The sequence below is a fragment of the Ambystoma mexicanum genome, chromosome 2p (assembly GCF_040938575.1).
Source record: "Ambystoma mexicanum isolate Mex_15411 chromosome 2p, UKY_AmexF1_1, whole genome shotgun sequence".
In the NCBI taxonomy this organism is placed as follows: Eukaryota; Metazoa; Chordata; class Amphibia; order Caudata; family Ambystomatidae; genus Ambystoma; species Ambystoma mexicanum.
Window position 1 is genome coordinate 1,476,918,676 of NC_090923.1, and position 14,672 is coordinate 1,476,933,347.

General features: G+C 46.3%; 1 protein-coding gene across 1 annotated transcript in view; it reads right to left on the minus strand.

Moving 5' to 3' along the window:
* Nucleotides 1-5,930: 5,930 nt before the first annotated feature.
* LOC138567646 (zinc finger protein 398-like) overlaps nucleotides 5,931-14,672 on the minus strand; it is a 1,191,033-nt gene continuing 1,182,291 nt past the window's right edge. The window contains exon 8 of the mRNA XM_069646115.1: nucleotides 5,931-8,373. Coding sequence (XP_069502216.1) covers nucleotides 7,823-8,373 — 551 coding nt within the window. The 3' untranslated portion in view covers nucleotides 5,931-7,822. The remainder of the gene's footprint in view (nucleotides 8,374-14,672) is intronic.

Sequence of the window (14,672 nt, forward strand, 5' to 3'; positions counted from 1 at the left end):
TACGATGGCTCCTCTGCAGTGCGCTTAAAGATCGATAGCGCTGCGAGATAGCCCTTAATAGTGCCAACTTGAAGGCCTGAATTTGCCAAATAAAGTAAGAAGGATAACACTGCAGGTGTACCACATGAAAAGGGTTCGATATTCTTTTCTCTGCACCAGCTGCAAAATGTATTCCAACGGCAGCGGTATAGAGTCTTAGTTGCTGGCCTTCTGGCCGAAAGCAACACCTCCATGACGTCATCTGGAAGGTCCCAATCCTTGTACCTCAACCTTTCAGATACCAAGCGTGAAGGTTGAGGGTCTTGATGGCTGGATGGAGAACCTGACCTCCCTTCTGCGAGAGAGGATCCTCTCTGTACGGTAGACGAATTGGAGGATGGATGGACATGTCCAGAAGGTCCGGGTACCACGTTCTCCTGGCCCAATCCGGGGCAATTAGGATCGTGGTCTTCTGAAACCTTCTCAACCTCCTGATCATTTGAGGAATGACAGGGACCGGAGGAAACGCGTACAGAAGTGGGAACTCCCAGTCTACTACGAACGCGTCTCCTAGAGCTCCTCTTGGAGGAAATTCCCTTGAGCAAAATCTGTCGCACTTCCTGTTGATACTGGTGGCAAACAGATCCACTTGAGGGGTTCCCCAAAGGGCGAAGATCTCTTGAAGGACTTCCAAAGCTATCTCCCACTCGTGGGAGACTGTGTTCTGCCTGCTCAGAGCGTCCGCTGTCAAGTTCTTCTCTCCGGCTAGGTGAATTGCCGATAGAGAGATTCCTTCCTGAATTGCCCAAAACCAGAGCTGCATCGCCTCTCTGCACAGTGGCAGTGACCCTACGCCTCCTCTTTTGTTGAGGTAGTGCATGGCCACTGTATTGTCCGTCATTATCAGGACGTTTCTCCCCCGTACAGACGGCAGAAAAGCCTTCAGTGCCAGTCTGATGGCTCTCAGCTCCAACAGGTTGATGTGTAGTCTGGACTCCGATGGAGACCAACGACCGCTGATGGTCAAGTCGTTGGCATGGGCTCCCCACCCCGTGAGTGAGGCGTCTGTGACTACTGTTATCTCCGGCCATGGTTGCCAAAACAGTTCTCCTTTCAAGATGTTCTCTGGAGAGGCCCACCATTGAAGGTCGTGGGCTACCTTGTCCGGAATCCGGAGGAGATCTGTCATCCTCCCTGAGAATTGTGACCACTGAGTCCTCAGTGCCCACTGAAGGGATCTCATTCTCAGGCGAGCCTCTGGCACAAGGGATATGCAGGATGCCATGAGGCCCAGCAACCTTAAAAAGTCGTAGGCTGGGAGGCGTTGGGCATTTTGAAACCTGTTGACCATCTGCAGAATACCTCTGATGGCAAGGCTTTTCCCAGGGACGTGTCCAGGACTGCTCCAATGAACTGGAGTCTCTGTGATGGTATCATCTGTGACTTCTTTAAATTGAGGGAGAAGCCCAGCTTGTGAAGGAAGTGGCAGACATAATCTAGTTGGATCCGAGCTTGTTCTGAAGAAACTGCTCTGATCAACCAATCGTCCAGGTAGGGGTAGACGTGAATCCCTTCCCTCCTTAGGCTTGCAGCCACAACCGACATTAGCTTGGTGAAGACCCTCGGGGCAGAGGTCAGCCCAAATGGCAGAACTCGAAATTGATAATGAGAGCTGCCAATTGCGAACCTCAGGTACTTCCTGTGCTTGGGATGGATTGGCTCATGGAAATAAGCATCCTGAAGGTCCAGAGATACCAACCAGTCCTGAAGCTGAAGGATCGGAGAGAGAGTTACCATCTTGAACTTGTCCTTCCTGAGGAACTTGTTCAATTCTCGTAAGTCCAGGATGGGTCTCAGTCCTCTGTCTTTCTTTGGTATGAGAAAGTAGGGGGAGTACAGCCCTTGTTCCTGTCTGCTACAGGCACCGGTTCTATGGCAACTTTCTCTAGCAGGGCTACAATTTCCCGCAAGAGGAGCGGATCCGGCACTTTCATAGAGCTGTTCCCCGGTGGATGGCTCTGAGGGATGCGTAGAAAAGACAGGCAGTAACCTTGGGCAACTGTCTCCAATGCCCAAGGATCTGACGTAATAGCCTGCCATTCCGTCAGATGGTGAGTTAATCTACCCCCTACAGGTGTCTTGTGATGGGAGACCTCAGAGTGGTTTGGGAGTGGCTGATGCAGTTGCCGAAGGTAAAGCGGCTCCTGCTCCTGCTGATGCGGCTTTCTTTCCTTTACCCCGTCCACCACGGGTAAATTTTCCTTGGCCTCTTTGAGCTGGCCGTCCTCTGCCTCTTCCATATGAGGAATAATAGCGAAAGGACCTTCCTCTCCAAGAGGATCCTGAGGGACGAAAATTAGTTTGGCGGATTGCAGCCCCTAGTGACTTGGCTGCTGCTTTAGATGTTTGCAGTTTTTCCAAACTGTCATCCGCCTTCTTACCAAACAGGGAAGAGCAGTCAAAGGGCATATTTAACAGTCTGGCCTGTATGTCAGAAGCAAAGCCGGACTTTCTCAACCACGCATGCCTGCGGATTGTGGTACTTGCCGCCATGGCCCTGCTGATACTGTCAGCAGAATCAATGCCAGTTTGAAGGGACTCACACATTGCATCTTTACCATCTCTGATGATATTTAAAAATGCGTCCCTTTCTTCTCCTTCCTGGAGGCAGTCAGCCGCTGATGAAGCACACTCCCAAAGAGTATGGCTGAACCTAGCGAGCGTACAAGTCACATTAATAGATTTTAAAGCCATGCTACAGGCCGAGAAGACTTTCTTAGCCATGGCATCATATTTTTGATCATCCCTATCCTGCGGAGCAGTGGGGTATGCAGATGTACTGCCTGATGAAGTTGCAGCCTGGACCACCAGACTCTCTGGAGTAGGGTGCTTAGATAGGTAATCAGGGTCAGCAGCAGATACCCTATATTTCGCTGACAACTTCTTGTTAACCACAGGGACAACTTCAGGAGTTTCCCAGTTAGTTAAAATCTTTCTTTGTAAAGCAGAATGAAAGGGAACCACAAGATCCTCCTGTGGACCTTTATCCAGAATATCTGTGAGGTCATCCTGTTGAAAAACAGGTGAAGGCGCAGACCAACCCATGAACTCTATAATTCTTGACATTAGGGTTCTATAAGGGGTTTCAGCATGTTCCCCTGGGTCTGGTTTGACAAATTCCACTTCTGGGGAAGTGTCTAGGCCACTTGCTTACTGTAATGCATCCTGAAGGTCTTTCAACCTTCTTTCCTCAGAGGCAAAAGTCTCTGGTTCAGGTGATGTGGTCCTCTGCAGCCCAAAAGGCCTTTCTTGATCAGAATCTTCCCTTTCTTCATAAATTGAAGTTAAGGGGGGATGCTCTGGCCTGTGAAATGGTATAAAACCCATCTCTAAAGCAGAGGGAGCCATCATCAGTTGCCTTGAAAAGGTCGATGTCGTCGACGCCGATGTAAAAATCCTCGAAGGCGCCGACAAAGGCGTCGAGAAAACTGGAAGAGGCCTCGAAGAACTCGAGGATCGGAATTCTGCTCGAGGATGTCGACGACGTTCTCAACGTCGTGTCGGAGGCTCTCGGTGTAACCGTTGGCTGTGGAGTAGCCGTGGGTTTTTCTTTTATCGGCGTCGATGTCGGCGTCGACGCCGGCATCGACTCGATCGACGGATGCGTCGAAGAACCCTTCGACAACGGCGTCGATGGCACCGATCTATGCTTCGAAGGGGTTTTCGACGATGGCGTCGAAGATGCTTTACTTCCCGATGGCTCATGGCGCTTTCGGGTCGACTCTTTCGCCGGGTGCTGAGACTCGCGGCGTTTAGATTTTTTGGGCTTTCCACCCGGGGTATCACCCTCAGCTGACTTTGAGGGGGTCGAGGCCGCTTTCTTGAAGACGCTTAGCATCTTTTTTCTGAATTCCTCCCACTCAGCCTGAGAGCTGTGTTTTGTGGGGCAATTTACTCTTTCATGGGAACTAGAAGAAGACGACAAAGGAGATGTTCTACGTCTCTTCTTCGAGTGTCTAGACCTCGTCGAGTGGTGGGAGCCACTTCGAGACCTAGACCGAGAATGCTTTCGACGGTGAGGAGACTAATGTCTCGACTCTACCGTGGAAACTTTCGAGGAAGTTAAAACTGACCTACCTCTCTCTCGAGCTTCCCCTTACGCTCCTTCAAGGCTTTCGCCGTCATGGATAGGCATTCCTCACACTCCGAACACTGGTGTTCGATTCCCAGACACCACAAACAGATCCTGTGAGGATCCGTCAACGACATTTTCTTCCCACAGTCTCGGCATTTTTTGAAACCGGACAGAGGGGTCGTCAAGTCTGAGGAGGAAGCCATCGAGTACGAGTCGGTTTTCTCGAGGAAATATGATTATATTTCGACTGACAAACTGAGCAACGGTATTCCGAGGCACACGAAGCACGGAAAAACAGAACTGAGCAACGGACGCTGCGCCTGGCCATTTAAAGGCATGATGACGTCGGCGTCGATACGGTGGCTATCGAGGAACACCTACTGGACGGACGTCGACGCACAGCGCCCTCTACTGGGAAAAATGTTTTCCGAGGCCAGCCAGCTGGAGATACAAATATCATAGATAAGGAATACGTCGGAGGACAAAATCCCTTCGAAAGCCTAGTTCTACGCAGTCACCGTCACCTTCCACTATCGCCAACATTCGGAAAAATCTCACCCCTAATCCTCTCCACACAGGATATGGCGGTTCCAATGTCAATGGACAGTTAATTACCAGCTCAACGTTGCAGTCTCCAAAGAGCGAAACGCTGTAGGATGAATGCCTCCTCACAAGCTAAAAATTAAAGTAGGTGCTGTAATTATGCTACTAGGCAATCTTATACCATCATGGGGTTCCTGCAATGGAACAAGGTTGACAATTACGCATCTAAAAGACACATCATAAAGGCCTGTGTAATCGGTGGAACTTAAGATACTGTTCTTATAACAAGCACAACTCTCGTTCATTTTGAAACAAATATGCCTTTCAAATTCAAAAGGAGACGGTTACCTATACATTTTAGCCTTTTCAATGACCATTAATAAGTCACAGGGACCTACGCCCCCTTCCTCGAAGCGATCAGTGGCAATTCCGATATTTAAGAAGGGGGTTAGACGTGACCCTATGAATTACCAACCTATATTGACCTTTAAGATCTGCTAGAACGGCATATGTTATGCCGGAAACAGCTAGTATATATGAAATTGTTATACCCAGACACTATAGAAGGTGGATACCCTTTAGTTTTTTTGGGGTGTCACTAGGATTGACACCAGTGTATATCAATCTACTCTCCGAATCAGCCATAAAGGCAGTGCAGTTCTTAAGCCAGAATCAGGGCCAGGTTTCTTTCAACTCTCTGTAAAGGGATTTCCATGAGGAGGGAAATTGGTTTAGGTTATGGCTTTCTCATTTCGCATCAGAGGTGTCTTCATAGTTACTTAAGGTGATGGTTTAAGTTAAGGCTCTTTCATTGCTGTGTACCCAGGTCATTGCAGAGAGCGAGAGCTGTATTTAAGCAAGTCTTACATCTATAGTGACCATGTTCACTTTAGTCCAACTCTGAAGAGTGACAGTAAAGTTTGTGGGCAAAATAAGTTTCGGCGCACAACCCAGTAATTCCACAAATGGTATCAAACTAAGCAAAAAGCAGAGTACAAAATGATACATGTAAAATCCATTCCTCTGAAACATTATTCTGCCATCTGTTATCAACGCATCCCAATTTTGTAAGTAGTTTTCACAGGTTGGTCAGAATATCAGCTACATAAAAACTATGTCAATTCTTCATTCCACCCTAACCTAAACACACAAATTAACTTGTCAATGTCTCTAGCTGTAGGCGAAAGGGTACACTTTTTTCCACTTGTTGCTGTATCCAAAGTAACATTCAAACATGTCGATCATTTTAAACACATCAAGGGTTGCCAACATAGCACTTTCAAAATAATTATTTTATTATTTTTGATTTATTGTGTCATAGAAAAACTGGCTTCTTTACAATATTGATAAACGTAAGTTTAACCTCTTCTATTGCTGCAATGTCATTATTTGAATGTTATTTGTAACCCTGAGTGGCAATGAAGCTTCAGCGATGTTAAAGAGGAGTAGGAACCAAATGACACTCTTCTTAAGCTGCCTTTGCCAAATACGAAAACAAGCCATTTGCAAGAATTTTAGCTGACAACTCAGAGAATAAGGCTCTCGGAGCTCAGCTAAAAATAACTTAACACTTCCTACACTCTGAAATGTACCACTAATAGTTCAATACCTCAGTATCAAATGGCTGTTGTCCAAATGCATTTGAAAATACACATTGGACTGGATTGCTTTCACTTAGTTGTATCAAATCAATGAGCAGTCTTTTTACAACATCTTCCCTTATGAAAGCCATCTAATTCTTTGCCTTACAGTTTACTTTTAAAAGATTGCATGGATCGCAATTCATCTTAAAAAGTATGTCAGAACGAACAGTGACCAAATCAATCAAAGAATTGCCTTTTCCATTCCCTTTCCTGCAGACTCCACCAACTGTTGCAAAAAAACCTTTCATAAGCCTTTTCAACCTGATGTGGAGCAGTGAGTTATGATAGTTTCTATGCCAGAATACATATTTGTTCTTTCTGAACAAAATAAGCACACACTCCATGTTATCTGATTTTGTTTTTTTGGCAGGTTGTCTGTTTTGCTTCTCTGTTCTTTTAATGGGCGAGCAGGGGTGGCTGGCAGTCCACCCCACCAACTACTACATTGCAATACTGCTACCCAATACCCCTAGCCTGTGTTACTTCTGTCTTTTTCCATAATTTATTTTCTCTCCTCCACTGCCTTTACCTGACCCTTTTTATTATAGACATATGAGAAGGACATCAGGAAACCATTTTTCAAACTGTCTTTAATTCTATTATTTGTGATAAGTTCACCAAAATAACGTAATAGGATCTAAGGGCACTAATACTTATATGATTCTAAGGTGAATCAAGTTTGTGTTATGTTTCTCTAAAATATCCTACTTTTTTAGCAACAAATCAGCCACTTTCCAATCCTGGGTACATGACACGAGAGTGATTTGTATAAACATATGCCATTAACATTTCACTTGCATGGCAGAATCTGCATTCACCAGTTTTTCCAATGTCTGTACGTACTTAGAAAACCATTTGGCATGCAGTCCATTATCCTCACTTTACATGATTAATAGCCTATATTTCATGTCTTTCTTCGTCTCACAACCACAACTATCTTAATATCTGATCACCATGAAGTTTTACAAACGTCTACCTTTTTGAAAATACTTGTGTTGCTCCAGTTTTCCATTTTTCCACAGGTGGTTGTTTTGGCTGTTGGGGTTTTCATTATCTTATTCCTTCAGCCTCTAAGTAGACAGTTTATGGTTGTTGAAGGTCTTTTTGGTAAATTGCTCCCAAAACTCAGCAGAGGGAAAGGGATGCACCCTGTTCTAGTGAGTTCACAGGTGATTTTAGAGATGAGCAAATTTAGCAAAGCTCTTCCTAAACTCAGAATAAGGAAAGAGCAATACTTCAGTATGGGTTCTCCAGTGCTCTACACAATAGTTATTTTGAGTAAACCTCTTCCCATAATGAGTGCACCAAGATCACTCTTAATGAGTGGTGATTTTCAAGATCCCTCTTTCAGATAATCTAATCATATTTCACACTTCATTCACTGAGGTAGACAAACTCATACATGGATTTTCAGGTCCTTAAAAAAGTTGTCAATTAGTTAAGCTCTTCTAACAAACTGTGCAAAGAATGGAATTTTCATTTGTGTTGACAGTGAAGATGTTACATTAAAGATCTTTTCCCATTAAATACAGGTAGAGGTATTCACTTGTGTATGAGTTCTCAAGTGCTGTTGGAAATACGCATTTCGAGTAAAACTCTTCTTACACACGTTGCACGTAAAAGGCTTTACTCCTGCGTGGATAGGCAGGTGCTGTAGAAGATGTGTCTTCTGAGTAAAGCTCTTACCACACACACTGCAAAGAAAGGGCTTTTCACCTGTGTGTATTCTCTGGTGATTTTTAAGATCTATTTTTCTAATAAAGCTTTTCTCACACTCAGTGCAGGGAAATGGCCTCACTCGCATGTGGAATTTCTGGTGATAGCGAAGGTGTTTTTTTAAAGCAAATCTCTTATTACACTCAGTGCAGTTAAAGGGCTTCTCGCCTGTGTGGATTCTTTGGTGACATTGAAGAGCTGCCTTGTGAGTAAAGCTTCGCTTGCACTCACTACAGAAGAAAAGCCTCTCTTTCATGTGAAGTTTGTGTTGCTCAATTTTGGACTTTCTCCAATCAAAGCACGCCACAGGCTCTTTCGTATTCACACTTGATGAATTTGAGTTGCCTTCTCTGTATGCTAAAAATAAAACGGAATATATATTAGAACTGTGTTTGCATTAAAAAATGAATTGAAAGGAAGCATGCTGAAGTTTGAGATCTGTACCATAGTCAAATGCAGGGTAGCACAATAATTTGACAGGTGAGCAATAGAGAGTTGGCGATTGGCACATTTTAAGCTTTAATGTAATTTCCAGACATTATGCAATTTACTAATGTTTGTCAGACGTCCTGTTACAGTACAGTATCAGGCATGCAACAATATGCAAACATTTGACTGTAAATGAAAAGAATAGGTAACTCAGAGGTCAAAGGAGGATGTAACTGGTTCATTACCATGTTACTTAAGGTGAAGCAACACCCTCAATCCATAGATGTCAATCGAGTCTTCCTTTGATGGACGTCGAGGAGAATACCATAAAATGTTTTTAACCAAACAAAAAAAAAACAACTGCAGAAAAGCATTTTAAAAAAGTAAACTGTAATTTTGTTAATTTATGAAAATCCTACAAATTCATAACTATAGCTACACATTTTCCTCTATTTTAATATATTAAATCCATTTGCGACCGCAGGCCCAATGAAATATATAGTACAAAGTGTCATTACAATTAAATGTTCTATAGGCTTTGAATAATAGATATTTCTTAATCTATGTAAAATTCGACTTTATTATCGCGCGCGCGTGTGTGTGTGTATAGTTTGTGTGTGTATACATAAGCTTAACCCTAGGTTTTCACCCACAACATGTCAATATACTCAAAAACACAATATTCGTTCCAGCACGTTCACTAGCATTCACTGTAGGGAGCTCCCAACATCGTTTACACTCCAGAAGCTTCGGACTGTAACTGTCACATTTCAAACTTGATTTTTATATAATACAGTGTATTGTTGGGAGCTGACAAGCTGGGTGATCGCTTCAATAATTTTATGATAATTTCTCTGCTCTCAGAGGACTTGCTCATGTGGTGTGCTGGTGAGTGAGAGCAGAGGGGATACTTTATACTTTCACATACTCCTTCTGAAGGGAGCCTCTTCAATCAGGTCCCATTTTGTAACCATTGGTTGGTGGTCTCTTACTGGGTGTGGTTACAGCTCTTTAGTTGTTCTTGTTGTCCATGGCACACCTCTTCTCTGACAGCTGGGTGTTTGAGCTCTAACCTTACTTCTTCTATTTCAACACCAGTCTGTGGGCCAAATTAAAGTGTGGTGGTCTGAAAAACAACGTGCCGGTAATTTCGATTATTGGCACTCTTTCCGGAGCACAGAACTACGAGAGGGAATGCCGGTAACAACGGTGCTGGGAACAGCATACACTGTGCTACTGTTACTGGTAGCACAGTGAACTGAAACAGCGGGACCCTCCAGAAGCAGTGCCGGAAACACATTACGACAGCAGTTTCCCTGAAAACACTGGCACGAAAATGCTGATGTCACCCAGATAACCGTGCCGGAAACACCAGCACTGCGGAGCAGGCGGTAACCAGGACCAGGTGTGGAGGAATAGGCCACAGGTGCACCCAATTCACCAAGCTGAACACAATGAGCACAAGGTCTGCTGAAAAGGACAACACCCACATTTTCCAACACAACCATGCTGTCTCTCGCAGCAGTAGCCATAGACCTGGAGGTGCTGCATGCAGGAGTGCAGCTTTATGAGCAGGAGCTGCATCAGTGGCAACAGGCTGACATGCAGTGATGGAGGAGGAGGATGAGAAGGAGAATGCAGATGAACAATGGCATGCAAGCTGCGCCCCCGAGGCGTGTACCTATACTCCGCACAAGGGCCATACCCAGGGCCCTGAATGACAGGCAGATCCATACTCTATAACGCCTGAACAGGGACACCATCCTGGAACTTGTGGAGCTCATACCGGACGACATCCAGAGCATCATAGGCATCGGTACTGCCATACCCCTGTTGAAGGTGGCGTCAGTGCTGCACTTTCTTGCCATGGGCACATTCCAGCACTCAGTCGACGAGCTGCATGGCATCTCACAGCCAGCATTTTGAACTGTGCTGGTGCAGGTCCAGGATGCCCTCATGCACCATGTGTCCCAGCACATCGCCGTACCAACCACACAGGCACAGGTCAATGCCACCAAGGTCCGATTCCATGCGCTTGGGGGCATGCCTAATGTACTGAGAGCAGTGGACTGCACACATATAGAGCTTGTGGCTGCCCACGCCACAGACGAAGTGTATAGAAACCGAATGCTGTACCACTTATTGAATGTGCAGGTCGTCTGTGATGCAGACCTGACACTCACCCACTGCTGCGCCTGCTTCCCAGGATCAGCCCATGACTCCATGGTCCTGTGGAAAAGCACCCTGCCTGCGTACATGGTTCGTTATGGGGGACAGCAGACCAGGCTATTGGGTGACAAAAGGCATCAACACACACACCTTTTTGCATGCGCACCAGGCCACCGGGGGGGGGGGGGCGTTCACTGGCACCAGTGCATGGCCCACAGCTACCATGCCAATGCAGGGACACAATCGGCACGCAAGAGTGGGTGGTCACGACTGGCATCTACCACATGTGCTACAGTGAACTGAAACAGTGGGACCCTCCAGAAGCAGTGCCGGAAACACCGGCACCATGCGTCAACCGATGGACACACCATCCCAAACTGGGCACGGACAGACAGGCACATACAATGCACAACATGTACCAGAAAGCATCACTGCCATGTCAAAATACCCAGCATCTCCCGACTCAGCCCCACTCACCACCACCAACCCATCCTTGGGAGTCAGACCCCACACATGGCCTGACCAGCATTGCCTGTCACATGTTGCATCAAAGAGAATGAAGGCCCGCAAGCGCACAGACCCAGATGCATGTCACTCACTCACTCACTCATATCCCTATACGTATGCACTTCCCAGTCACTTGAATCTAATCTAATGGCCCTCCCTGTGTCCCTTTACATTCAGGTGATTTCCGGTTACCCTTTACTGCCATGGCAGATGCCCCTGTGAGAGATCCCCAGACTCAGCAGGAAATAGCATACAATCGGGCTCACATCCGAACATGGACGACAATAAAGCAGACCTTTGGACTGTTGAAGGCACGTTTTCTATGCCTTCACCACTTCGGTGGGGCACTAATGTACAGGCCAGTGAAGGTGGGGAAGATTGTCCTTGCCTGTGCTATGTTGCACAATATGTGCATCAGGCGTAACATACCCCTGCCCCCGGACATAGATATGCCTCCAGTGGACGCTGATGACGGGGATGCAGCTGTAGACATGCAACAACACCAACACAGAGATATCAGGGGTGGACGTGCAGCCCGCCAGGAACTCATTGAGAACAACTTTTGAGCACCCATTAACTGCACACAACCCATGGCACACTCTGCATTTGATGCATTGCAATAATAAAGCACACCACAAATTGAATGTCCAGATATAAATGGCTTTGCACAACCGTGTGTATTTTTGAATTAACAAACATCACCAACTGTGTGTCCCTGAAACCACCTCCCCACCATCGTCCCCCTCCAACTAACCCTCCCAACCAGCCCCATCCCAACTACTGGCCGACACCTTAAGCACCACCTTCTACCAGATGGCAATTTTGCACAGTTGGGTACTCGGCATGTGGTCAGCAAACAGTTCCCCAGCATGTTGCACTATGGGGTCCGTTAGCACGATCAGTTCATGCTCCGTTAAGCCTGTCTTCCGCTGCCGCACACCAGCAGATGTCATGACTGCTGTCAGGATGTTATCAACGTGTCCGGATGGCCACAGGAAGTAGGTGATTTTATTGGAATGTGTTTTTCAAAATGAGCACTGGCGAGCTTCCAGTTCCTACAATGATGTTGTTTCCAGGCCTGGTGTTTCCATCTGATACATGCTGGTAACAGTGCCACCGGCATTTCTGATGGCAGTGCCACTGAATTTAGTGGACGGTGACAGTATTTTCGTCATGCTGGTCGCACCGTTACCGGCATGCCGGAATGCGCGCTCCCACGGGTTGTGATGTGCCAGTGATTCCATGGTTGTGGTTGCTGGAAATGGTGCAGCTGGTTCAGCGGAATCACTGGCACATTACCGGAAAACTCATAGGGCCTGATTCAAGGAAGTGTTTTAAAATGGCGAAATCCCATAGGAAAACGTTCCATGAATCAGGAATCTGGGTCACTCTGCTCCACTGACTCACAGCACTGCTACTCTGTGGTGAAAGTGCTTTGGAATGAGGATGTTGTGAGACAGGCATGGTATCAAGAGAGACACAGACTCAAGTAGGTTTGTTTTCGAAAATCTTTATTGACTAAAGTTCTTGGGCTGGTGTAATGTCTGACTGGCCCCAACTCTAAGGGGATAATTCGCTCAACTGATGTTTCTAATGGCCGTCGCTGTCTAAGAGTCCAAAACAAAAGTCTGTGTCTAAACCTATGCTTGCCCTCATTCTAAACAAAACATGTGATAGGAAATCTTTTAAAAAAAGAATAAAATGTGTGATTCAACAAAAATGGAAACCTGGGTGGTTTTCAGGCGGTCTTTCACCAGGTTCTGTTGGGTCAATGTCACACAATTAAGATGACTTCACAGAGCTATTCGACAGACCTTCTACACAGGTCCCTCTTAGTTATTCCAACTACCCTCAAAATGTCTTTAAATTCGTTGGGGTTCGCTTCCCCAAGGTTCAGCTTCATCAAGTTTCAAAACACCATTCAAAAAGAAAATAACAGTTCCTTTTGCAAGTTTTCCGGGGTTCCCTTCCCCACGCTTCAATCCTCTTTACCAGTTCAACAAAACTTAACAAGTCTAATTTGGTTAGGCCTCTCAGTGTTCCCTTCCCCAAGCTCTAGGCTTCTTTCAACTTTGAAACACAAAACTCAGTTCTTTATCAGAATGTACTTTGATTTTTTAAATGGGCCTCAACGGGTGTCCTTCCTTCCCCAAGCTCTAGGCCTCTTCCAGCTTCCTAACACAACATATGATGTATTACATTTCATAAACCATTCTTTCAGGGGTAGAATCAGAGGCTTTCGAAAAAAAACAGGCTTTTTGCTTTTCCTAAGCGCAACCACTCTCCCCCCCTCGACCGGTCCCGCATCCCGTGCTGGACTCGTGCGCAGCGCGGAACGAAGTACCGCCTGCTATACCCCATCTTAAGCAGCAAGTAAGCATTGCCCAGCATGCAAAAGCATCCTCATCCATCTTCCTGAAATCTTATCCTAAGGCTTATCATCCGATATTCAAAAGCTTTCACGACATTTCTAAAATGGCCGACATATTTAATTAATGCCTTTGAAGACCGGAGCTTCGTCTCCCGAGAACAGCTGATTATTTGTACGGCACTACCTCCCCACGATCCCCCGACCGGAGGTGGAAGCCGGCCGCTTCATCAGAAGGGCCGCGATCTAAAGGGCCTGTCTGCGGCTGGGACCATCATTTCTCACCCGACCTGGGAAGGGCAGGAGCCCCCCCCTCGACCGGTCCTACATCCCGAGCTGGACCCGTGCACAGCGCAGAACAAAGTACTGCCTGCTATCCTCCATCTTGAGCAGCAAGTAAGCATTACCCAGCTTACAAAAGCATCCTCATCCATCTTCCTGAAATCTGATCCTAAGGCTTATGATCCGATATTCAAAAGCCTTCACAACCATTCTAAAATGGCTGACATATTTGCTTAATGCCTTCGGAGGCCGGAGCTAACTCTCTCGAGAACAGCTGATTGGCTGTCCGGCACTACTTCCCCACGATCCCCCGACCGAATGTGGAAGCCGGCGGCTACATCAGAAGGGCCGCGATCTAAAGGGCCTGTCTGCGGCTGTCCGCGGATGGACGCGATCCCCTATGATATGGAAATCGTCTAAGTAACATATTGCTTTCCGAGAGTCAATTCTTGACTACTGTTACCCTCTTGTAACCCATCCACACTGCACAAGCTCACTATATTGCCTAAATTGCATTGTAGCTATCTGACTTAGTACCTATTATGCCTATGTTGTGATATTAGCGGTCACCCACCACATATTTCGCACTAGACCCATTCCCGCTGTCTTTACTGCCTAAGTTGCATTGAAGCTACTCGATCTTGCGCCTATCCTCTTCTGCTTTGCATAACCAAAGCCAGTTCTGCCAATACTGTATTCCTGCTCATCTCTCTGCTTCCCTGTGTACTCCGTTACCTCGCTGCGCAGCCATTGATGCGCCAAATTGTACTCAGTAATTCTAACGCCTGCTCGCCACTAATACCATTCTAGGCCTAACCCTGCTGTCTTGTAGACTGTCCGAAGTGCATAGAGGCCACTTGTCTTCATGACCAACCGCTGCTGTTTTGTACAAGCTAGCCCA